The 24,843-nt window shown below is 42.1% G+C and overlaps 1 protein-coding gene across 3 annotated transcripts in view; it reads left to right on the top strand.

Moving 5' to 3' along the window:
- Nucleotides 1-24,843, top strand: part of CPNE4 (copine 4) — a 669,181-nt gene that overhangs the window by 465,595 nt on the left and 178,743 nt on the right. For all 3 annotated transcript variants that reach the window (XM_004381399.2, XM_004381400.2, XM_004381401.1), the window contains 2 exons: nucleotides 16,468-16,539; nucleotides 19,469-19,543. In XM_004381399.2, coding sequence (XP_004381456.1) covers nucleotides 16,468-16,539; nucleotides 19,469-19,543 — 147 coding nt within the window. The remainder of the gene's footprint in view (nucleotides 1-16,467; nucleotides 16,540-19,468; nucleotides 19,544-24,843) is intronic.

Here is a 24,843-nt window from a genome sequence, read left to right as displayed (position 1 = left end):
TCAGAAACAAAAGAAAAACAAACACTCTCTCCCCAGTGAGATTCAAACCAAGGAAACTGGTATTACAGTAAACTTGCTGGCAGGACCCCAGTGGAATCAGAAAAGTTTTAAGTTGGGAAGGAGATAAAAGCAGTGCTGGTTTAGCCAGACCCAGGGTAAGAGTCAGCTCTCAGACACTCTTGGCCTTTGCTTACATACTTCCAAGGAGGAAGAACTCACCCTTTATGCATCAGGTATCCTGATAACAATTGGGTAGCCTATGACTCAGTTTGCCTCCCGGCAGTCCCAGTTTACACCTATTGTCATGGCTTAGTTATTAACACTGTCCCCTTTCACTTTCAAAAGTGTCCCACTTTGGTCAATCTATAATAATCATTTTCATAGCTAACATTTACTAAGTGCTGATTTATATACCAGGCATTAGGAGCTTGGTGTTATCAACTATATCATCATCATCACTGAACCAAGATCACATACCCCTAAGTGGCAGAGCCAAGATTTGACACGTGGCATTGGGATTCAAAGTCAGAGTAGTAAGCTGTTCCTGCCTTATCTCTAAATTGCACTCTGCCTCTGGGCTTTCATTTCATGCTGTTCTTGTTAGGTGCCATAGAATCCATTTTCGACTCATTATGATCCCATGTGACAGAGAGGAGCTGCCCCACAGTGGTTAAGCACTCAGCTGCTAACCAAAAGCTCAGTGGTTCGAACCCATCAGCGCCTCCCAGGAAAAAGATGTAGCAGTCTGCTTTCGTAAAGATTTACAGCCTTGGAAACCCTATGAGGGAGTTGTACTCTGTTCTACAGGATCGCTATGAGTCCAACTCGATGGCAATGGGTTTTGATTTTTGGTTGGTTTTGGAATCTTTATGGGAGCAGATCTCTAGGTCTTTCTCCCACAGAGTGGGTGGGTGGGTTTGAACCTCCAACATAGGTATTATTCCTATACCAAACCCCCACTGACTTTTTAATAAGTGGTCAGTTAAGAGGGAGGAGACTGAAGTTTGGGAGGATTTGTTACATCCCAGGTATTGTGTTAAGTGAGGCTGGTATTGATCAGGATCCAGGCTCTGAGAGCTCAACTGATTCATCCAAGACCCCACAGATAGCATGTTGTGGGGCTAAAATTCAACTGATTCATCCAAGGCCATGCTGACAGCAAATTGCCAGGGCTAAAATTCAACTGGTTCATCCAAGGCCACATTGACAGCTAGTCGTGGGGCTAAAATTCAACTGATTCATCCAAGACCAGCCTGACAGCAAGGTGAGGGGCTAAAATTCAAACCTAAGCTTATTTGACTTCAGTACCTGCCTTCCCATTATACCACATTGCCTACCAAACTGCATTCAATTTCTACAGTCCTTTCCAAGTTTGAAAAAGTGGAGTAGCAATCCTCCCTACTTGTTATCACTGTAAAACTGCCCCCAGAGATCAAGAAGGAAGAGGGGTCCTTTTGCACCAGTTGATAAATTGATTCCTATATCTAAAAATCTTTCTTCCAGCTCAGGGAGCCTGTGACATTCATCTGCAAATGGATATAACATTTGCAAATGAGTCGGGTGTTTATCAGAAATACTCTTGGACCAAAAGATCTGAGTAACTTATTTAGGCCTTTATCGTCCCATGGTGTGGATCTATTGTTCACGTAGCAGTTAATTATAACAATAGTACTAAAATAGCTGATATGTTTTCATTCATTCAATGAATAATGCATTCATTTAATGCTTAAGCTGATATGCATTTATTCACTCTTCCAAATAAATATACATGTATTCATTGATTTGTTTATTGGGCACTTACTATATGCAGACACTGTTCTAGGCATTGGTAATTCACTTGTGAACCAAGAGGCCAAAACCCTGTCTCTCATGAAGCTAACCTATCCATACATAAGGTAATGACTGATAATAATAAGTCCTATGAAGGAAAGGGAGTCCCTGGGTGGTGCAAGCAGTTACATGCTTGGCTGCTAACTGAAAGGTTGGAGGTTTGAATCTATGCAGACGTTCCTCAGAAGAAAGTCCTGGTAATCTGCTTCTGAAAAATCAGCCATTGAAAACCCTGTGGAAAACAGTTCTACTCTGATACACATGGGGTCACCATGAGTCAGAGTGGGCAATTGGTTTATGAAGGAAAACCAAGCAGGACAAGTAAGAAAGAGTGATGGGGTACAGGGGAGGGCATGCTAGGAAAGTCAGGAAGTCCTTTCTGAGCAGAGACCAGAAGAAAGCGTGGTGTGAGCCATGCAAAAACATCCAGCAAATGTTCCAGGCAGAGGGAAGAGCAACTGATATTACATACTACAAGACCCTATGATGAAAACTTTACATGAATTTTACATGCATTTACTCTATGCAAAAACCCCAGAAGATAAGTGCTGTTCTTTTCTCATTTTTTCACTAAACATCTCAAACTTGTAGCAATTTGTTTAGGTGCACACAATTTTCAAGGGAGGAACCATGATTTAAACACAGGACTTCTGACTTGGAGGCAACATCTCATCTCAACTACTAAGCAATCTGTGCCTTGGCCAGTCTGGAGCAACCTCCTAGCTAGCACTTTTAACACAAAACTTAACGAAAGGCATCACTGAGAAACATCAGCAAAGCCTGCATCAGCCACGAGCCCACGGAGACCAAGCCTTTAAATCTTCATGTTCCCCAGTTCACCAGACATTGGGCTTTGCAACCTTTATCGGTGGCTCCCAAGTTCTCTTCACCCCTGGACCCTCCTTCAGCTTTTTTTAGCGGGCTGTTGGGCTCCATCCTAGGCTCTCCTCCCAACATCTAAGAACTTCTTCCACATCAGTCTAAGCCAAGCACGATTTTTTATCCCTCCATCCCATTATTTTTAGGAAATGGATTTACTGCTTTACTATATACAGATATAATACAGGCTCATTGCAAAATACATTCAGAATTATAAAGAAAAACAAAATACTACTTTGCTCCGGCATTGAGAGATAACCACTGAACATTCTGATGCATGTTCTTATAGAATTTTTCTATGCATTCATGTACATAGAGTCCTTTTTTAAAACAAACATTTAGTCACTTATGTATGCTTTTTGTTGCCTGATTTTCCACGTAATAATAAATTATGAACATCTTTCCATGTTAATGCATATACTTCTACATCATCTACTTTAAGGGATACACAGTGTCCCATGATAGCAACATACATGTAACTTGTCCCCTACTGTAGACTTTAAATCTGTTTCCACCTTTCCACAATTACAAAGAAGATTCTGATGAACATCATATTATATACATCTTTGTGCCCTTGTGCAATAATTTCCTTAGGCTAAATTAATAAGGCCTTTGACACAAATTAAGGAGCCCTGGTGGCACAGAGTGGTCAGCAGTTTGAACCCACCGGCCGCTCAGTGGGAGAAAGATGTGTCAGTCTGCTTCCGTAAAAACGCACAGCCTTGGAAACCCTATGGGGCAGTTCTACTCTGTCCTATAGGGTTGCTATGAGTTAGGATCAACTTGACGGCAACAAGTTTGGTTTTATATATATGTATATACAAATTGCAAAATATCCATATAGAAAGATTGCACAACCCTGTACAATGCACAGAAGTACTCTTTCCTGCATCCTCAGTAACACCTCCACCTTTTAATCTTACTCTTTTTGAAGCTTCTACCACCTCACAAACAAGAATACAGCCCTGCCCTAAAATGAATGTCGCTCCCACACCCCACCTCCACATACAGCCCATTCTTTAGTCCCAGCCTGAGCTGCCACAGCAGGGAGAGTATGATCCTTCACTGCACATGGCCCTGGAGACTGGTCCCCCAAGAGCGACTGAGGGTAGAATGAGGAGAGGCAACATTGCTGTGTCCCAGCCCCCATGGACCTCAGCCTGGGAAGGTGGCCACACTCTCAGACCCTCTTTCTTTCTTTCCTTCACATAGTCCCATCAGTTCCTGCCCTTCCATTTATGATCCACACATTGAAGTCTCCCAACTCCAGTCTCTCCTCTGAGCTCCATCCTCATGCATTACACATCCTCTGGATATTAACTTCACCTGGATGACTCACAGGTGTCTCAAAGGCAGCAGCCCCAAACGGAGCTCACCATCTCCTCCTGCTTCTCCTCCCACCCTGTCCGTCTGCTCCTCCTCCGTTGTGCCCCTGATCAACGCGTGGCACCTTCATGCTCCTACATGCAGAGGCCCAAAACCTGAGAGCCTTCCCTCATGCCTCCCACTCACTCCCTCCCCCCTACCCCACAGCCCATCAATCAATCACAGAGCCCGATCAATTTAGGCCTTAACTATCCCTATTATCCTTCCATTTGTCTCCTCCCTTATCCCTAAACTGTAACCTGAAGTCCAACCATATAGATGACGGTAATTTTCTCTATATGGGGATTGATTGGATGGGAGAGAAAAGAGGAGGAAAGTAGCATTTCCTAAGCATCTGTATATGCCTGATGCTGGGCGTTTGTTAACTTGCCCAATACTCATTACGTACACGATAAACTTGTGGAGTGGGCAATATTATCACCATTTCACAGATGAGGAAACTGAGTCTCAGAGAAGTTAACCTTCTCAAGGTCATACACCAGGGCCAGCATTTGAAGCCTCGTGTATGATTCTTGTCCTACATTATACAGCAAGAGTGAAGTTAGGGGAGGGGTGAGCGTTACATGGCCTTTGTAGTGGTCTCAGCGAGAGGTAACTCCCGTGGTCAGCTCCCTGAGGACAAGGGTGAGTTTGGATTATTTTGCATATCTGGTAGGGTTTAGCTCAGGGCCTTGATCAGTCCTGACTCTGTCCTTTATGGGAGGCAGGAAATTCTAGCAGTCAAGGGCATGGACTCTGGAACTGGACTCTGGCTTCAAATCCCCGCTTTGCTACTTACTAGCTGTGGAACCTTGGGCAAGTTAACCAACCTCTCTGTAGTAGGCTAAATGGTGGCCCCCACAAAGATATGTTCATGTCCTAATCCCCAGAACCTTTGACTGTTACCTTATTTGGAAAAAGTGTCTTTGCAGGTGTAATTTAGCTAAGGATCACAAGATGCAGAGATCATCCTGGATTATCCAGGTGGGCTCTAAATCCAATGACAAGTGTCTTTATAAGAGACACATGGAGAAGATAACAGAAGAGGAGAAGGCCATGTGAAGACAAAGGCAGAGAGTGGAGTAATGCATCTACAGGCCCAAGAACCTGGCAGCCACCAGAAGCTGTAAGAGACAAGGAACTGAATCACCCCTAGAGCCTTTCAGGGGAGCAAAGCGCTGCCAACACCTTGATTTTGGACTTCTGGCATCCAGAATTGTGAGAGAATAATATTCTGTTGTTTTATGCCACCAAGTTTGTGGTAATTTGTTATGGCAGCCGTAGGAAACTAATACTTTCCACATACCTCAATTTTCTTATCTGTGAATGTGCATATGACAATACTTACTTCATAGGGCTATCATGAGAATTAAATGAGTTAATACACAGAAGGCACTTGAGAGCCATACCTGGCACATAGTGTTATCTAAGTAATATATATTATGTTCCTTTAATAGTTGTGTAACCTTAGTTATATTTGAGCTTCTGATCCCTTCACTTGTTAATTGGTAATAATAAAAATACTTAGTGAAGGCAGTGGGAGTTCAGTAGTAGAATTCTCACCTTCCTTGCAGAAGACCTAGGTTCTACTCCTGGCCAATGCACCTTATGTGCAGCCACTACCTATCTGTCCCTGGAGGCTTGTGTGTTTCTATGATGCTGAACAGGTTTCGGTGAAACTTCCAGACTAAGAAGGACTAGGAAGAAAGACCTGGTGATCTACTTCCAAAAATCAGCCAATGAAAACACTACGGATCACAATGTTGTGGTTTGATGCCTTTAAATCAGTTTCTGACTCATAATGACCCCATGTGACAGAGTAGAACTGCCCCATAGGATTTTCTTGGCTATAATCTTTATGGAAGCAGATCGCCAGGTCTTTCTTCTATGGAGCCACTGTTTGTGTTCCAACTGCCAACTTTCAGTTAGCAGCCAAGTGCTTTACCAGGGCTGCTTGGATCACGATAGTCCGATCCAAAAACGATCATGGGGGTGGTGCAGGACTGGGCAGCAGTCTGTTGTGCATGGGCTTGCCGTGAGTCAGGGCTGACTTGAGGGCAGCTAACAACAGCAGCTACCTCAAATCTCCCCAGTACACCTCTGTCATATAGACCACTAATATTTGGCTGCCAGCCTCACTGAAGAAAAGTCAGTCAAATATGGTGACTTAAAAGGGACGATGTACTCTTGAAATGGGCCTGACAAAATGCTCTACACTGAGTATCGGGCTGCTTAGAAGCGTAACTGTTTCCTCTTTATCCTGATTTCCACACGGTATGCCAGGGTTGAGGGGTGAGCAGGCGGGGGGCCTCTGACTAATAACTGAGCTAGATCGTTTGTGATGGTGATGAGGCCTCACCCAAGAGACGAGGCAAAGGTGGATAATTAATACACAGGCAGTCCTTAAATCCCTCTCTGGTCCTCTCTCTCCACTTCATCCCTTGCTAATGAAGTCAGAGAAAGGGCAAAAGGCTGTAATTACACTTGAAATAATTAGAGCCCTGCTTAATAGAAAGCTTAAGACAGGAAGCCCAAACCAGTAGATTACCCATTGCTCCTGTCATTGTGGATCATGCTTCCCAGGGCGGTCCTCTTGTGGCTCTCCACTGGGGAGCTGAGGACTGTACTGATTTACGTAAAGTGGATGCAGGCATGTGGCATGTTCTCTCCCCTGAAGGGCTGAGAAAGCCTCAGCATTGTACCTTTCTTCGTTTCTACGACTTTTACCCATTAATGAAAGTCCAAAGCAGCAGAAAAGATTAATTTAAAAACCCTTTTTAAAAAATCTTCTAAGTTGGATCAAATTGTACTAGAATTATTTACGTGCAGTACTCCTTTTCCAGCTCGGTGGTCTCATCTTCAATGTGAGCGCAAAGCACCTGGTGCCACTGTCAAAATACAGATTCTGATTCAGTACTGTCTCAAGTGAGGCCTGAGATTCTGCATTTCTAACAAGCTCCCAGGCCCTGCTTCTGCTGCTGGAGGAGGTCAGGCGGGGTAGGGGAGGCACACTGTGAGAAGCAAAAAGAAAATCCTTCTTGAGCTCACAGGTGCCTTCACGTCCCTCCTACTACAGCAACGATTTCAAACTTCTAATGTGGATTGTTGGGGCAATATAATTAAAAACAAAACCTGTGCTCCCAACCCAAAAAAACCTCTCCACAAAGGCAGAAGAGAACAAAAACAATTTTATTACTGAATAAGGGTTAAACCAGAATGTGATGTATCTCAGGAAATCCACTAAAGAGACTGCAGACAGAAAAAAATTCTATATAGCCGAGCAGATGTAAGATTTCATAAATGTTCTCAAGAGAAGTGACAAATAGTCCTCAAGTTAAATGACTTGACAGTACCATTTGTCACACATAGTTCATCCTATATTCACCTTGGAATTGGGTGGCCATTAGTGTTTGTTAACTGCCTTTATCCAAAGAAATAATACAACTTCTCATATGTCAATGATAACTAGTAAACCAAGTACTGTTGCTCACCTCCAACTAATGGTGACCCCACATGTGTCAGAGTAGAACTGGGTTCCATAGGGTTTTCAATGGCTGATTTTTCAGAATTAGATCAGGCGTCTCTTCCAAGGTGCTTCTGGGTAGACTTGAACCTCCACCCTATGGATTAGCAGTTGAGCACATTAACTGTTTGTACCACCTGGGTTTTTGTTTCTAAAGTAACCCGTTGCCATCAAGTCAATTCTGACTCATAGTGACCTGTAGAACTGCCCCATAGGGTTTCCAAGGAGTGGCTGGTGGATTTGAACTGCCGACGTTTTGGTTAGCAGCCAAGGTCTTAAGCATTACACCCCCGGAGATCCTTCTAAAGTAAAGGCTCTAAGAAAAACGGTAGGAGAGATCTCTTTCCCTTTTTCCACCAGGGATAATTATGTATACTTTTTTCTTTTTGCTTCGTATTTACCCTTACAGGATCTTGACAAATGAATACAATTTGCCACTTGAGGGGAGAGGGTGAACGGCCTGAGGAAAAGCTGTGAACGTTTTTTTTTTTTTCATGCTCTTTAAAATATTATTAAGCTTTTCTTTATTTGTAATGCACACTAAGAGGCCAGTTTTCAGGGGTTACTTCCTCTGTACTCAAACAAGGTTGTGAGTCCTTTGGGTCAGTGGTGGGAGCCGGGGGACCAGGAAATAGCGGGGGAGAACCAAGGCAAGTGTCTTCTACAATAATATTTACCTTGAGATGGTCTAATTCTACCAGGTTAAGTAATATTGCCCAGAAGTCTTGGGAAGAAAAACGTGAAGGTATTTTCCTAAAAATCAGTCTCGGAGGCCATTGCTGCATCTCTTCCTGGGACTTCAAACCTAGATGCGTGGGTATGGCTAAGCCACCATTGCTTAAAGTACTCAAAGTCAAGGTGCAGCATGGCCAAGATCTTAGTCTCTGGAGATAAATTCTAGGTCTTCTTTCTGCCCCTGATACTCACACATGCCCTTTGCACCTGTTCCTTCCACCTGGAGTGTCGTCCCTCCCCTCTTTGGTTATTCTCTTCTTCCCTAAGCCTCCAGCTCAGCAATCCTTCCTTCAGAAATGCCTTCCCTAACCTTCCAGACCAGGCCAGAGCCCCTCTCATGGCATGACATTGCTGCTCCTCCCAGAGCTGAGATTTGACCTTTGTTTTGTGTGGCCATCCCTGAGAGGGCAGTGCCTCTGGCTGCTGTGTGTCATTATCATATTCTCAATACCCAGCACATAACATACCTCACGAAATATCTGTTAAATGAAGGAAAGGATCCTGGCTGCAGCTGTGCGACCTTAGACACACTCCTTAATTTCTCTGAACCTTGATTCCCTCATCCCTATTGCATGGGATTTGATGATTAAATAATAATAAATGAGATAATACATGTAAAGTGTTTCACGCATTATCTGACACAAAGTATCTTGGTTCATGTTTGCCCAGAAGTAGACAAGGATTGGAGGGTAAGTAGATTATTTGGGAAGTGAAGGAAACCCCAGGAGGGGAGTGGAGAAGTCAGACAGGAAAAAGAAAGCAGCCAATAAAATAGAGTGTGTTATTTAACAAATCACCACTGGGAGTAATTGGAGCTTAATCCCATTGGGGAAATTCGGCTATCAGTGTACAGCAAACACCTCAGAGTCATGACCCTCAACCCAGGGGCAAAGAAGCTGGGGTATTTATGCATCAGAATCCACCAGTCTTTGGTTGAGGGCTTCTCTTACCAAACCAGACCCAATGTCATCAAGTTGATTCTGACTCATAATGGCCCTATAGGACAAACTAGAACTGCCCCGTAGGGTTTCCAAAGCTGTAGTCTTTACAGAAGCTGACTGCCACATCGCTCTTCTGCAGGAGGCTGGTAGGATCGAACAACTAACTGTGGTTAGCAGCCAAGAGCTTAACCACTGTGCCACCAGAGCTCCTTGAGGGCTTCTCTTAAGGGACGTTCATTCTCCCCACTTTGGTTTGCTGTGCCTGTGGACAGCAGGCTTGGACACAGAGAAAGCCCTCAGACAGAGCGATGCAGATAATGACCTGAAAAGGTCTGAGGGGATGTGGGCAGGCCTTCCACTGTCTGCTGCGGTGAGTGATCAGGAAACCTTAGTTGCACTCTGCTATGGTGGTAGCAGTCGTTGCACTAGTAGTTTGCAGAACACTAGAGATGCTCTTTGACAAAAGGGCTCTGGAACCAAGCTCGTCACATGCTTGTCCTCAGGCAGGTTTGCAATTAAAGCGCTGGTGATGCTCTGCAGGTGAGATAACTTAAACGTTTTTTTAAGCCTGTGATTTCCAAGCTTATTTACACTAATATTTTTTCATGTAGTATGTATTTACCTTTTAAGGAGTGAAAGTTCTAAAAACATGCTTGGTGAATTATCAGTTCAGACTTTTAAAGACGTGACTGTAAAGTACTGTAAAGACATTTTTAATCTGTTTTCTTCACTGCTGTAGCCTCAGAACAGAGACTGGAATATTGAAGGTGTCCAATAGATGTTTGTTTTTGTAACTGAGTTTTAAAACAATTTCAGAAAACATTTCTAAAGATATTCTCGGTAACAGCCATCTCATGAAATGAGTGTCTAGTCCCAAAAAAGACTATTTGAAAGATTTTGAAAGAGAGAATGTTCAGCTGAATATACATGGTTGGAATATTTGCCAAAAAAAAAAAAAGTCTCCTGGCTTTGTTCCCATTCATCTAAATAGAATAGTAGACTTCCTTGTAAAATGAGGACCCACGCCGTGCAGAAGCTCTTGTCTACTTTACCAGGAGAGTAGCTTTTCAGCCCCAGAGCAGTGTGTGAATGCAGATCAGGCACCTAATGGTACTAACTTCCCTCTGGTCTGACCTTGCTAAAAAGAGTGTTTCAACTTCCATTTTCTCCCCACTACGCTTCACTTTTTGTTGATTGCTAAAGGTTGCAGCTGTGAATCCACTATAGGGTGAAAAGAATCAAATTAGATAGAGGACTTCCGACAGGTGCATCCCCTTTAGCCTGATGGCAGGTAGAGCTTGCTATTTGACAGCTTCAAACCGTCGGCTGGGGTTGGGGTGAGTCCTTGTCGCTCTAACTTTTCTCATCCTCTGCCAAGACCTGAGACTTTTTTGAACCTGTTGCAATTGCTTCAGCTGCAAGAAAGCACACATGATAAGTGGGCTTTCCTCTACAGATCACTGCTCCAGCTGGGCATCCCTACTATTTTGGCCCAGCCTAAGAATGGAACATCAGTAGAAACTCATTGCTTGTTGATCATTATTACAATAAAAGGTTTGAACCCCTAATTATTACTCATTCTTTGGAGCTGAGATGGAGGCCTGCTTGATTAGCCACTTGTATACCCAAATGCCCATTTCTTGAGGGATATTTCCTGGGAAACTGCTTATCTTCCCACCAATTCCAAAAGGCAGAAGCAAGCATGTACTAGCGTTCTCTTCACACCCAGTGAATGGAGATGTTGTTATTTCTAGATAACTTAAGAGTGAGGAGAGAGAACTGTGGCACCAGATTCTCATGGATTAATCTTCCTTGGTCTTTCTTGAAGAAAGATAATGTAGTTCTTGGAAGACAGCTTGTGAAGATAGCCACCTACAAAGACCCACACCTGAGTATACACCAACCCGATAAGTGGGTTAATACAATGCGTGAAAGGGTTATTTGGGTCACCTGAAGCCATGGGGGTAGGTAACAAACATATGAAACAGAATGACAACAAGCAGAAGTAATTTTTGAGACCAGCTTTATTTGGGAAAAAGAGAATATATTGCCAGTTCTTTAGTCAGATGGTGGCCTGGCTACTGCTAACAGGTGACCCTCATTTTGTTATTTATTCATGTGTCTCCCCCACCCCAGCCGAGCTTGCTAAAACACCCCTGCAGAGAAACTAGAAAGTGTTCCTGATGTTCTTTAGCTGTTTGTCTTCTGTTTTTCCTGCTGTGTTTTGATTCATCTCAAGTTTAAGACAATGTCTACATTATTCTGGGCAATGGTAACTTTTCTAGAACAAGTGACAACGTGTGAATGGGGAGGGGGAAGAACAATGATTTTGTCTACAGGACAAGAACCACTGGAATCTTCTTAATGAGTCAGGTAGAAAAGGTGAGAAGATTGGTTTCAGAATTAACAGTTGGAAGGAATGCTAACTCCTTTATCATCTGAAATTTGATTTATACTAGTTTACGGATATCCAACTATAAACAAAGAACCAATGTGTCTTCAGATTACTCCATACATGAAGCTTAGCTTGGTTATTTTGTTACATCTTTCTCCATGTTAACATATTGAGGATCAAGTGTACTAACATGAGATCCAGTGCTTAAAAGAAAACACATACAATGCAAATCCAGCTGTGAAAATTTTCTGAATCTGTTTCATGAGTTCTCTTACCAGTCATAATGTAGCTAGAGTTCAGTTTCTGGAGTGAGACCTGCATTCAAATCCTTGCCACGCTTACCTCTTAGCTCTGTGGCCTTGGGAAAGTTACTAAAACTCTCTGTGCCCAAGTTCCCTCATCTATTAAAAAGGGAACTAATAATATCAAATTGCAGGGCTATAAAATTAGCAGTAATATATTTTTTATTAAAATAGTTGAGTTGACTCTAACTCATGGCAACCCCGTGTGTGTCAGAGTAGAACTGTACTCCATAGAGTTTTCAATGGCTGAGTTTTCAGAAGTAGATCACTAGGCCTTTCTTCCCAGGCATCTTTGGGTGGACTCCAACCTCCAACCTTTTCGTTAGCAGCTGAGCATGTTAACCATTTGCACCACCCAAACCAGTTATCATTGAGTCATCTCCAACTCATGATGACCCCAAGTTTGTCAGAGTAGAACTGTGCTCCATAGGGTTTTTAAGGGCTGATTTTTCAGAAATAGATCAACAGGCCTTTCTTCTGAAGTGTCTCTGGGTGAACTTGAACCTCCAGTCTTTCAGTTAGCAGCCAAGTGCTTAACCATTTGCACCATCCAGGGACTCAATATCTGTAAAGTAGCCATTAAGACCAAAATCTTACTTAATTTCTCATTCCCTTATAGATACTATTCTGTCTTTTGTACATTATAGTGAAACCTATTGAAAGTTCTCTTCACATGCTGGCTCCATTTCCTTCTCTCTTCTTTTCTTCTTCAGCATCCTCCGGTCTGTTTTCTGCCCCAAACCTGAACACATGGTTTTTGCCCCAAAACTTACTGTTTTCTTTACATGTTCCTTATCTCAATGAATGACACGGCCATCCAATCCAGTGATGCATTTATGATACCTCCTCTTTCTGTCTCTGTATTCAATCCATTTCCAAGTCCTGACAATTGTACATCTGATTATTTCATGAGTCTGGCCTCTTCTCTCCAACTCCACTGCCACCCTCACCTCTTGCCTTAACTACTGCAAGAACCTCTTAACTCATCTACTCTTGTCTGGCCTGCTGCCCATCCACTCATTGTCCCCACGATGGCTAGTGCATCTCTTGTTTGTGACAGGTTATATTTGTTCATGTGATCTTTTGGTTAATTCCTATCTTCCCCACTAGTGTGCAAGGTTTTTGAGGTCAGATATTGCATCTGATGTTACCTACCTCTCTATTCCTAGTGCCTAGCCCCAAGTCTGGCAAACGGTGGGGGCTAAATAAATATTTGTGGAATAAATAAACCATCTGCCACATAATAGTTACTTCTTAAATGAGATTTTCCACAACTATCATTGTCATCATCATCACCACCACCACCAACAGGTGATAGTAAGATAAAAGAGTTTATGTAGATATCTTTAAATTTTCTTCCATATTTGAGCTTCTAGGATTCTAACTAAGCAATACATTATTTCCAAGTAAGAATGGCCAAGGCATTTCTGAATCAAATACTGGAAGAAAACTCTATTTCATTTTTCTCACACCCAATAACTCAAGATTAAGGTCAAGTCTACTCAGAAAGTGGAGCTAAATAGGACCACTAACTTAGACTAGGTGAATTTGATCTGAAGGATAATAATCCTCATCCATAAAATGCAATGTGGGACTTTCTAATGGGTCATTATTGCAGCAGCAAGAGAGGACCTGGCCACCACAATGGAGATTAAGTTTTAGGAAATTTTCTCCTTCAGAACTATCTCTTAATGGACATTTGTTTCACTTGCAATAGGAATTCTTTGGAGCAACTCCTAATGCCCAGCTACACGTAGGAATAAATCAAAAATGAAAGAAAACTATCATGTTGGTACAACAACATCATTTTAAGTCTCAGAAATAATTTTGCCCATCAGCTGTTGGGCCAGTAGTATGAGCTGAGTCTTCCACTGACTGTCACCTGACCCCAGCAGGGAGCAGCACATATTTATGGCATTACTAGAGGGAACAAAAGGGTACATGCAACACTTCTACCATAAATTGAAGGTTTTTTCTCTATTCAAAGTCAGCTCGCTCCTATAAGAATCAAACCTCCCTAAGGCATCAATACAAGGAGCCCTGGTGGTACAATGGTTAAGTGCTTAGCTGCTAACTGAGAGATTGTTGGTTCAAACCCAAACTCAGCAGCTCTGTGGGAGAAAAGAGTTGGCAATCTAGTCCCATAAAGTTTACAGCCTAGAAATCCCTATGGAGCAGTTCTACTCTGTGTCCTATGGGGTCACTACGAGTTGGAATGAGGGCTCTGAACCCGTTTGAATTGATTCAGCCATGGCCAATGAGCAAAACCGTAATAGACATGAATTTTTACAATTTGTATTACCGGGAACAGTAACTGGAACGGGAAAAATTACTGGTTGAAGTACTAGAATGGGAGTCTCAAAAGAAGTGCAATGAGCCCTTCCAGGAGCCTAGTGCATGAGATTGGATGATTGGCAGGACTTTCACTTTCAAGGTCAGCCACCATCTTTGAGTGGGGCACCACTATTACCAACTCTGCTCAAAATCCAAAGGGCAAGAGTTCTGGTTGCTATGAAACACGTATGCTGCCCTTGTTTTCTAAGAAGGAGATTACGTTTCTAGGAGGGCTTTGACCCATAATTTTTTTCCACTCCAGTTACCATTCCAGTTCATCCAAATTCTAAAAATTTAGGTCTATTTCAATTTCACTTCTTCGGCCATGACTGAAGCTTCCTCAGCCATGACTGAACCAGGAAGAACCAGTTCGAAGCCCTGGCTGGAATCACCTCAATGGCATACAACAAAAACATCAAGGCATCAATAAACTGTACTCAAACCACCTCATCTAAATGCCTCAATTTCCTTTCCTTCCTTTCTACAGAAATATTCTTTCCAGTTCAGATTGTAGCAGACTGAACATCAGGATTGTTAAATCTGCTTGGCTTTGGGAAATTCTCCAGACTTTTTGCATCTGGCAGTACCATACTCTTGGTATTTTCACTATTCTAGCACAGAGACAAAAGTATATGAGGATTCCAGAGGACGAGTTTTTCTTCCTGCCTTTCACCGTAATCTCCTTTTCTATCTTTCTGTGAATAATGTATATATTAGTTACCTATTGTTGCACAGGAAACCCTGGTGGTGTAGTGGTTAAGAGCTACAGCTACTAACTAAAAGGTCAGCAGTTCGAACGCACCAGGCCCTCCTTGGAAACTCTATGGGGCAGTTCTCCTCTGACCTATAGGGTCACTATGAGTAAGAATTGATTCAACGGCAGTGAGTTTTATTGTTGCATAACAAATTAGCCCCAAACTTGGCAGCTTAAAAAAAGCAAATATTTAGTATTTCTGCATGTCAGGAATCTCTGCACAGCTTAGCTGGGTTCTCTGAATTAGGGTCTCTTACAAGGCTGCGATCAAGCTGCTGTTATTTTGAGACTCACTGGGGGAGAATCTGCCTCCAAGCTCACTGATGTGGCTGTTTTCAGGCCTCACACCCTCAATGGTTGTTGGTCAGAGACATCCATTCCTTGATATATAAACCTCTATATAGGGCTACTCACAATATGGCAGCTTTCTTCCCTCAGAGTAAGGGTTCAAAGAGAGAGTGAGAGATGGTGAGCAAGATGGAAGCAAGATGGAAGTCACAGTCTTTTTGTAACCTAATCTCAAAAGTGGCATCTCATCACTTTTGTGGTATTTTCTTCTTTAGAAGCAAGCCATGGGGTCCATCTCACACTCAGGATGAGGAGATTACACAAGAGCATACATACCAGAGGCAAGGACCTTTGGGAGCCATCTTAGATAGAAGCTGCCTACCACAACGTGACTTTGTTCTCCCTAGGCAAGAGCGTGGCTTTCGCTTCTAAGCCTTTTATCCTTTGGGTCTCATTCAGAAAAGGAAGCAAGAGGAGGGTGAGGCAGTTTCTGCTAAGAATAGCTCCCAAAATGATGATGATTTTAATTGTCATTGCACATTGTGCATTGACACTGAATCATGGTGAGGACCCCAGTCACTCCTACTTGGTTTGTCTGAGTATCAGTTTCCTGATGACTAACTTTATAGTTCACTAATAAATATATTACAAAATAGAACTCTAGAAGTTACAGAAACAGAAGGAGTATATTTTAGACCTTGAGTTCTGTTCTCTTCCTGTACCCATTCCTCACTTTGCAGAGGTTTAGTGCTAATTTGAAATCATTCTAAAGCTTCATCTACTTTGTTTTAAGGTACTTGTTCAACTTTTTACAACTAATTTTTATATAAATGCCTTAGCACCAATTAAGTCACCTCCTAATTGACTGCATTATCTAGAATTCCTCACTCATTCAGTCTCTTACATTGCACCTCGTAAGAGGGAAGACAGAAAAGAAAAAGAGAATAACTTGTATTTCGGAGAGGCCCATGGATAAACCTGGGAATATAAATGGACATAAGCATTGTCATAATTTCTAGTAGAGCTGTGAATGCTGAATTTTGTACAGGAAAAAAAAAAAAAAAAAAACAGACCTGCAGTCATATGACAAATATCTCTACCTTTTGTTTCCTTTTGTACAGATTGTTTCCCAGAGAAAGTTGTCCAAATCCTTGCTGAAGCACGGGAACACAGCAGGAAAGTCCTCCATCACGGTAAGCCTCCCTAAGCATCCATCTGCCCAGGTACAGGGCCCCGATGGAGCTGGCTGGTCCACACTGAATATTTAGGAAGCAGACTCTCTGGCTACTGGGAGTTGATTCTACAATTGCTGAACTACCCAGGCCACCCCTTTCTTTTTTCCTTCTTTGTCTTTCCTGCCAATGGAATTTTAACCCTTCCACCCCTAGGAAAAGTGATGAAGAAAAAAGATTTGAAAGTGAGGTCACTCACTTCTACTAAGCCCTTCTGTAACTGCGATATAGGTTTCAGTTGGAGAGAAAGATGAAGTTATCGAACACAGTTGTTGTTGTTAGGTGCTGTTGAGTCAGTTTTGACTTATAGCAGCCCTACATACAACAGAACAAAACACTGTCCAGTCCTGTGCCATCCTCACAATAGTTGCTATGTTTGAGCCCGTTGTTGCAGCCACTGTGTCAATCCATCTCGTTGAGGCTCTTCCTCTTTTTCACTGACCTTCCATTTTACCAAGCATGATGTCCTTCTTCAGGGACTGATCCCTCCTGATAATATGCCCAAAGTATGTGAGACTAGTCTCCCTGTCCTCGCTTCTAACCCAAAACAGTAAGAATCTGAAATTGTCTGGGGTTATCAATCACCAAAGATACCTATCCTACCTCTTGTTTCTGTAGAGAATTAAAAATTTGCTGAAATAAAATTTGGTCCAAGGTTTGGTTTCTTGCCTAAACACCAGAGAGCCAGCATTTAAAATTCCTCTTTGATATAATAGTTTGGAGCTTCGCTGTCTGATAAATAGCCCCTAACCACATTTAGCTATTTAACCTTAAATAAAATTATTTAAAATTAAATAAAATCAAATATTCAATTTCTTAGTCACACTAGCCACATATCAAGTGTTAAGTAGTCATACGTGGCTAGAGGCTACTATATTGGACAGTGAAGATTAGAGAGCATTTTTATCATCGCAGAATGTTCTATTGGGCACTGCAAGGAGTATTTCTAAATAAGGTCTTAAATTTTCAAATAGATCTTAAAGTATTTGAAATTTTGACATCTTGTATTAGAGGCCTTGAGGAAAGTAAAAAAAGTGGTCCAACCATTTAGCTGTGTAGAGGGAAAAAAAGATAGAAAAAATTACCCGGAGAATGTCAGGAGGCAAACCTCCTAAGTTTCTTCGAACATTCTCTTTTAACTTGAGAATGACTGATTTGTTTTTTTAAAAGCAAACTTTTTAAGGAAAAAATTCAAAAGCGTTCCCAGTGGTGAACATTGTGGCCATTCTCACAAAAACTTAATCGAAGTTTATTGCTTGAACATTTTAAAAGACACTGCCATATAGAAACTTATCCTTGACTGCCACATTCAATTATGAATTAAATGGGTCTTTGAAGAATCCAGTGGTGCTCTACAAAGCCATGAACCCAAGGGCTCACTCTGAAAGCGCATAAACCCAGAAGAGTACTGGAATGGTGGATCCAAGTATGAGATTTGCCATGGTTCTTCCACAGAACAAATCTTTACCTTGCCACATTTTCTCTAAGATATGTTGCAGATTTTCTTCTTCCGCACATTCCAGAAAATTTTAGCATTTTTCTTAATTTTAAGTATTTAAATTCTCCTCTTAATCTTGGGTCCTTGGGTCAAAACATTGGTTTCAGGAAAACACTTGAAAATGTGTGCAAAATTCTGAGTCTGCAGATGGAGATCATAGCTTTCATTAGCTTTCCAAAGGCATCCATAACTGCAAAACAGTTAAGGACCACTGTTGAAGTCGAATTTAAGATGTTTTAGATGATAAGGAACAAAAGAGGACCAAATGAAAAATATAAAAATGATAGTTTCTGGCTTATCAAGCATTTCTTGAGTTTTTACTATGTACCCAGACTCATGTTCTCTACTTCTCAGTTGCTCACACTTTTTTAGTTTTTTCTGTCCTTAGACAATATTTTCAGATGTAAAATAAATTGCTCAGAGGCTACCAGTGAGTACTTAGAACAAACGGACCCAACTCGTAATGAAACAGTTGAACTCAAAAAGAATTGAGATGGAATTGAATTAGACCTCAGTGTTTCAACATAACCGATTTGACAAGGATAACCACGGGCTGTGGTCCCTGAATACCTGGTGAGGTTGCAGCATTATTTATAAATGGCTTAACCTATATGCAAATAGACTGGCCCGTAGATTGTTTTTTTTTTTTTTTTTTTTTCTCCTGACTCACCACCAATCTCTGATTCAGGAGTTTGAGAGTCACTGGCTATTAAATATGGCAAAGTGACTTATTAGGAAAGAGGCTCTTAGACATTCTTATATCTTCACTAACATCAAAATTCTTGTCAGGAAAGCCCTGTTCTTGGCCATTAAGGGCTTGGATCCTTACTAGTGTCTCTCTTCATCTCAGAAAGCCCAGATATTTTAGTCTTTTTTTTTTTTTAAATAGCGATGAGAACATTTACATGACAATCATACAATCCTTGGTCTGGAAAGGACATAGAGACCAAATTATTCCCCATCCCTTGGTGGTCTGACTCAAAACAGTGAAGAAATGTTACTGCTCTTCCTCCTTTTTAATTTCCCAAAGGGAGAAAAATACACAGTTATTCAAGAAAGCACCATTCAATGCTATGTGACCTTCAAAGAAAGAGGCTCCTCCTAACTCCTGATTCACATACCTCTTCCTCCAGCTTATGCCCCATCTCTCTTCTCATGCTCAGCACAAACAAGATCTAAGCATCTACTGCTGACTATTTCCAGAGAGCTTTCTTGTACACCTGGAAACGCTGCTGGGCTGTGTTCACCAGGCAGGGCCCAGGATTGTGGAAAAACTCTTTGTCCAACCTTTGTTTTTGTTGATTTTGGAGCAAACATGAGCTAAATTTGCTCCTGGGTGGCTAGGCTGAGTGGTCTAACTCCACTGCAACTGATGCGTGCCTTTTCATTTAGGTGATTGCTGAAGAATTATCTGGCAATGATGACTATGTTGAACTTGCATTCAGCGCACGGAAGTTGGATGACAAGGTAAAGGGTTTGGCATTAACCTTACTGAAGGAAGTAATAAAGCTAGCACACACAGTTTAATCAGTTTTCCCCCTGCAGCTGTTTTTCCCTTTCAACCCACATTATTAAACAGATCAAAGATTTTAGAGAGGTCTGCAAAGTAAGGCTTCCCCCAAATTGAGAAGCAGTTAATGAGAATGTGGAGGAACTGTAATTAAAACAGGACAACTTTATTATACCAAGACTTCATTCGTTCCCAAATGTCACAGGCTAGATGTGCACAGGTAAGTATGATTTAACCCCATTGCTAGGGATATTCCAAGGGAAAAGAGAAGATGTGAAAGGGAAGAAAAATGACTTTTATTAAACACCTATATTTTCCAGGTACAGAATTTAGAGCTTTTCATGCATTATCAACTGAGTCATTCTAATAACCCCGTGAAACAGGTATTATAATCTGTTTGTAGATGAGGAAACAGATTCAAAGATGAAGTAACTTGTCTAAGGTCACTCCATGGGTTATCCAGACACTCTATGAAGCAGACAAGACAGGAGTAAACGTGCAAGTGTTTTATTAGGGGGAATGCCTGTGTAGGGAACACAGGGAGGAAGTCTGGGAGAGCTGGCAGACCACCATGTAAGTCTGACCCTGAGAGAAGGAGAGAGGGTGTGAAGGATGGAAGGAGGTGTCCTGGAGTGCTATACAGTCTAAGGAAGGAGTCCTAGAGCCAAAGGTGGCCATCAGGGGAGTCCCATGCCTCCCAGGAATGAGGCTGCCTTCATATCCCCTAGGCACTCAGTCATTGGCTGGGAGCAGACCGCGCAAAGTCTGGCCTAGGCGCGAACTCAGAGACTGATTTCAGAGCACAGCAGCTGGGACCCTTGGTCAGTTACACTCCCTGTAGGTGGCTGTCTGCAAGGTGCGTTTTCATGGACACTGTACTCTGCTAGTAAGTGAGAAAAGTGACCACTCAGTCTCAGGTCATTTTGACTCCTGTCTGTGCTCTTTCTCTTACAACTTGCAGCTAACACCCAATCACATGCCATGTTAGTCTTGCATACACAGAAAATGTTCTGCTGTCCCCACCCCTTAAAAAAAGTATGTCCCCCCTAACCTCACCATATAATATCTATATTTTCCCACCAACCATACCCTAAACAACAACAAGAAACCATTACGTCAAAAAATGTATTCACATAGGACCCCATTTTCCTTGAGTAAAACTAGAGAATTGGGAATTTGGGGATGCAACATCACTTTTTCAACGACTTATAGGCCTTTGACTGAAAATGTAAAGCAATTTTCAAGCAACTCCCTAAAGTCTTAAGCAGCAGCTTATATTCTGAGTATGTCTCCATCATTTTTTACCTACAAAAAATACTCAGTCCATTTATGCATTCGTTTGTTCACCTCTTTTATTAGTTCATTTATTCACTTATTCATCATGCATTTACCAAATCTTTGTTGGGTGCTTGTTATGCACGAGGTGCTAGGAAAAAGACATGTTTTAAATCACTCTCACACCACAACCTGGAATTAGCATCTAACTGGGACATAAATTTAAGCAACAAATGATATAGTAATAACTATAGCCATGATAGGTGATAAGTCTAGTAATAGATTTTATACATGTTCCAGAATGTCCTGGAAAGGGTAATTCATTCTGCCTAGGGACATCAGGAAAGACTTTATCCTTATAAACTAATTATGTTTGGGTGTTTTAGATTGTGTAGATTATGTGAAACTTTCACAAACTTCTACCTCTTGGCATTAGCCTGAGTTCTGTGCTGAGAATTACAGTGTGCATTGACCTCAGCTGGGTGTGAGCTTTCAACCCTCACCTCCCCATGACTATGGATTCTCCTTCTTCCCCCTCATCTCTCCAAGTTTAGAGTAATTCACCAAACTGCTTTGCAGTATCTTCCGTGGTACCAAGCTATCAAATCAGCATGTAGCAGTTTTAAGCTACTTAATGGCTTATAATGGCTTCTCTCCACTCAAGTGGGTTTGAACTGCTGACCTTTTAATTAGCAGCTGAGCACTTTAACCACTGCGCCACCAGGGCTCCTTGTAGTCTCTTAAAATCAAAAAACCAAACACACTGCTGTGGAGTCGATTCTGACTCATAGGGACCCTACAGGACAGAGTAGAACTGCCCCCATAGGGTTTCCAAGGCTGTAAATCTTTATGGAAGCAGACTGCCATATCTTTCTCCTGCGGAGCATCTGGTGGGTTTAAACAGCCAACTTTTAGGTTGGCAGCTGAGCACTTTAACCACTGCACCACTAGGGCTCAAAGTAGTCTCTTAAGTACCTGTAATTTGTCCTCTGACTTATGTTACAGTGCAAGAGAGGTTGGGGATTGGTTAGCGGGCCCTTTGGCTCTAAGGTGTGTGAATAGTTTCCCTTCAGTCAAACGAGCACTTGGTCACAGAACCAAAAGAGCCTCTCCAGCATTTCATATGGCTCTGGATGGGATGGACATTCCCACTCTTTACTGCACTGATTTTCCAGGGCCCTGTTCATTGCTGAGCCTCATGTCCCAGTGCTATAGACCCCAGATACTTGATATGTGGCAGTGTCTTGTCCATACTCCTTAGTAATCCAGAGAAAAGTGGGCCCTGTTCAGAGCAAAGCAGACACCTAGCTCCAGTTTGGACTGGAAGGTGAATGGTCTCAGGTGGAAAGAGGGTGAAGTTGTAGAATCACGGAGCATTAGAATCAGATGATACCCTGATGATCAACTCATACAACCTCTTCTGGAAACCAGGGTTCAGCAAGTTCTGACGACTTACCCAAAGACACAATACTATTGCTCTGATTATCTATAGCTGCATCACAAACCACCCATAAACCTAGTGGCTTAAAACAACCACTATTTAATTATATCTTGTAGTTTTGAGGGTCAGGCATTCAGTCAGGGTTTAACTGGGCCATTCTTCTGCTCCTCATGATTTGATGGAGATCACTCAGTGCTACTCAGCTGATGGCTGAGCTCGTCTGGAGGGTCCAAGCTGACTTTACTCCTATACCCAGCACATGGGATTGCTGAAAGGCTGGGCCCAGCGGGGATAGTGAATGAGAGTTCCTACATGATGGTCTTGGGGTTGTCACACTTCATATATAGTGGCTGGCTTCTCCCAAAGGGAGCATCCCAAGAGAACCAGGTGGAAGTTGCATGGCTTTTTCTGACCTAGCCTTGGAGGTCATGCATCCTCACTTCTGCTGCATTCTGTTGGTTACAAATGAGTCCTAAGGCCAGCCCAGATTCAGGGAGGGAGAGTTAGACTCCACCTCCTTGATGGGAGAGTGTCAAGGTCATATTGTAGAAAAACATATGGACAGTGGACATTGTGGTGGCCATCCTTGGAAAATGCAATCTGCCACAATATTTTTGTGATAAAGCCAGAATAAGACAGTGTAATCATTTCATGTAACAGCTGAAAAGCAATTCCCAGAAGTCCTCAAGAAGGGCCTCTTTATAGATTTTAGCATCAAATGATTTTGTAGCTACCTATACATTAGCAGTTGAACTTATCTATTTAGAAAATATGTCATGACTAAAAGGTGCTATGAGATAAAGCTCTTAAGTTTTTACTTTTTAATATCATAAACACAACTGATTTCTATATACATTTGAAAAATTACAGTATGAGTATGTGGGGGAAATATGCTATATCTAATTCAGACAAGGATTATAGAAGATCTGAATTCTTAGTCCCCTTGAAATAATACTAGTAACCCACAGAGTATTCAAGTACCTCAGGTAGAGAGCCACTGGTCTAATCCAATTTCCTTCTTTTACAGATGAAAAAATTGAGGTTCAGAGGTGTGAAATGACTTACCCAAGGCCACACACACACACAGTCATGAAAAAATCAGCAACAGAGAGGAATTCAGTCAGGTTGCCTGACTAAAATCTAAATCTTCTTTCAGGGCAGAGAGTTAATGGATAGAAGTTGTAGATTTCTCAGAATGTGGAAGACTAGGTAAAGTTCTCATGTATTTTAGAGAAGTAGGAAGCCAGGGAGGAGGGAGGTGTTGGTACCCTGTAGGGCAGCACTCCTCAAAGTGGGGTCCAATGAACATGGAAGTCCCCAAAACCCTTTAAGGGGATCCTTGAGGTCAAAACCATTCTCATAATAATACTAAGACAGTATTTTCTTTCTTCACTCTCATTCTCTCACAAGTGTACAGTGGAGTTTTCCAGAGGGTACACTTTGCATGATATCAAAACAGATTGAAAGCAAAAGCAGATATGACACTCCTGCTGTCTTCTATTTAGCCAGTCATTAAACTAATTTACAAATGTGTAAAATAATGCCCTTCTCACTATTTTTTAACTTTGGAAAATATAGTTATTTTCCATTAAAAGATGTTATTTATGTTATGATGTAGTGGGTTTATTTTTATTTTTTACTTTTTTTTAAATTATACTTTAGATGAAGGTTTACAGAACAAATAGTTTCTCATTAAACAGTCAGTACACATATTATTTTATAACATTGGTTAACAACCCCACTGCATGTCAACACTGTCCTTACTCAACCTTGGGTTCCCTACCACCAGCTTTCGTGTCCCCTTCTGCCCTCCAGTCCTGTCCCTGGACTGCTTTGCCTCATTAGTCCTGTTTTGTTTTATGGGGCTGTCCAATCCCCAGCTGAACGGTGAACCTTGGAAGTGACCCCACCACTGAGCTAAAAGGGTGTCTGGAGGCCATGCTCTCAGGGTTTCTCCAGTCTCTTTCAGGCCAGTAAACCTGGTCTTTTTTGTGTGTGTTAGAATTTTGTTCTACATCCCTCTCCAGCTCTGTCCAGAACCGTCTGTTGTGATCCCGGTCAGAGCAGTGGTGGCAGCTGGGCACCATCTAGCTGTACTGAACTCAGTCTGGTGGAGGCCTTGGTAGCTGTGGTCCATTAGTCCTTTGGACTAATCTTTTCCTTGTATCCTGTTCTCTTCATTCTCCCTTGCTCCGGAAGGGGTGAGACCAGTGCAGCATCCTAGATGGCCGCTCACAGGCTTTTAAGATCCCAGACACTACACACCAAGGTAGAATGCAGAGAATTGTCTTTATAAACTGTGTTATGCCAGTTGAGCTAGATGTTCCCCAAGACCATGGTCCCCATAGCCCTCCGCCCAACAATTCAGTCCCTCAGGGAGTTTGGATGTGTCTATGGAGCATCCATGACCTTTCCTTCTACAGGTTGTGCTGGCTTCCCCAGTATTGTGTACTGTCTCACTTTTCACCAAAGATACCACTTATCTATTTAGTATTTCCCCCCCACCCCTCCCATCCCTGGTAACCAACAAAGATTGTTACA

The sequence above is a fragment of the Trichechus manatus genome, unplaced genomic scaffold, assembly GCF_000243295.1.
Source record: "Trichechus manatus latirostris isolate Lorelei unplaced genomic scaffold, TriManLat1.0 scaffold00084, whole genome shotgun sequence".
Classification (NCBI taxonomy): Eukaryota; Metazoa; Chordata; class Mammalia; order Sirenia; family Trichechidae; genus Trichechus; species Trichechus manatus.
Note: the sequence above shows the minus strand (reverse complement) of the source record. Positions and strands in the feature narration are given on the sequence as shown.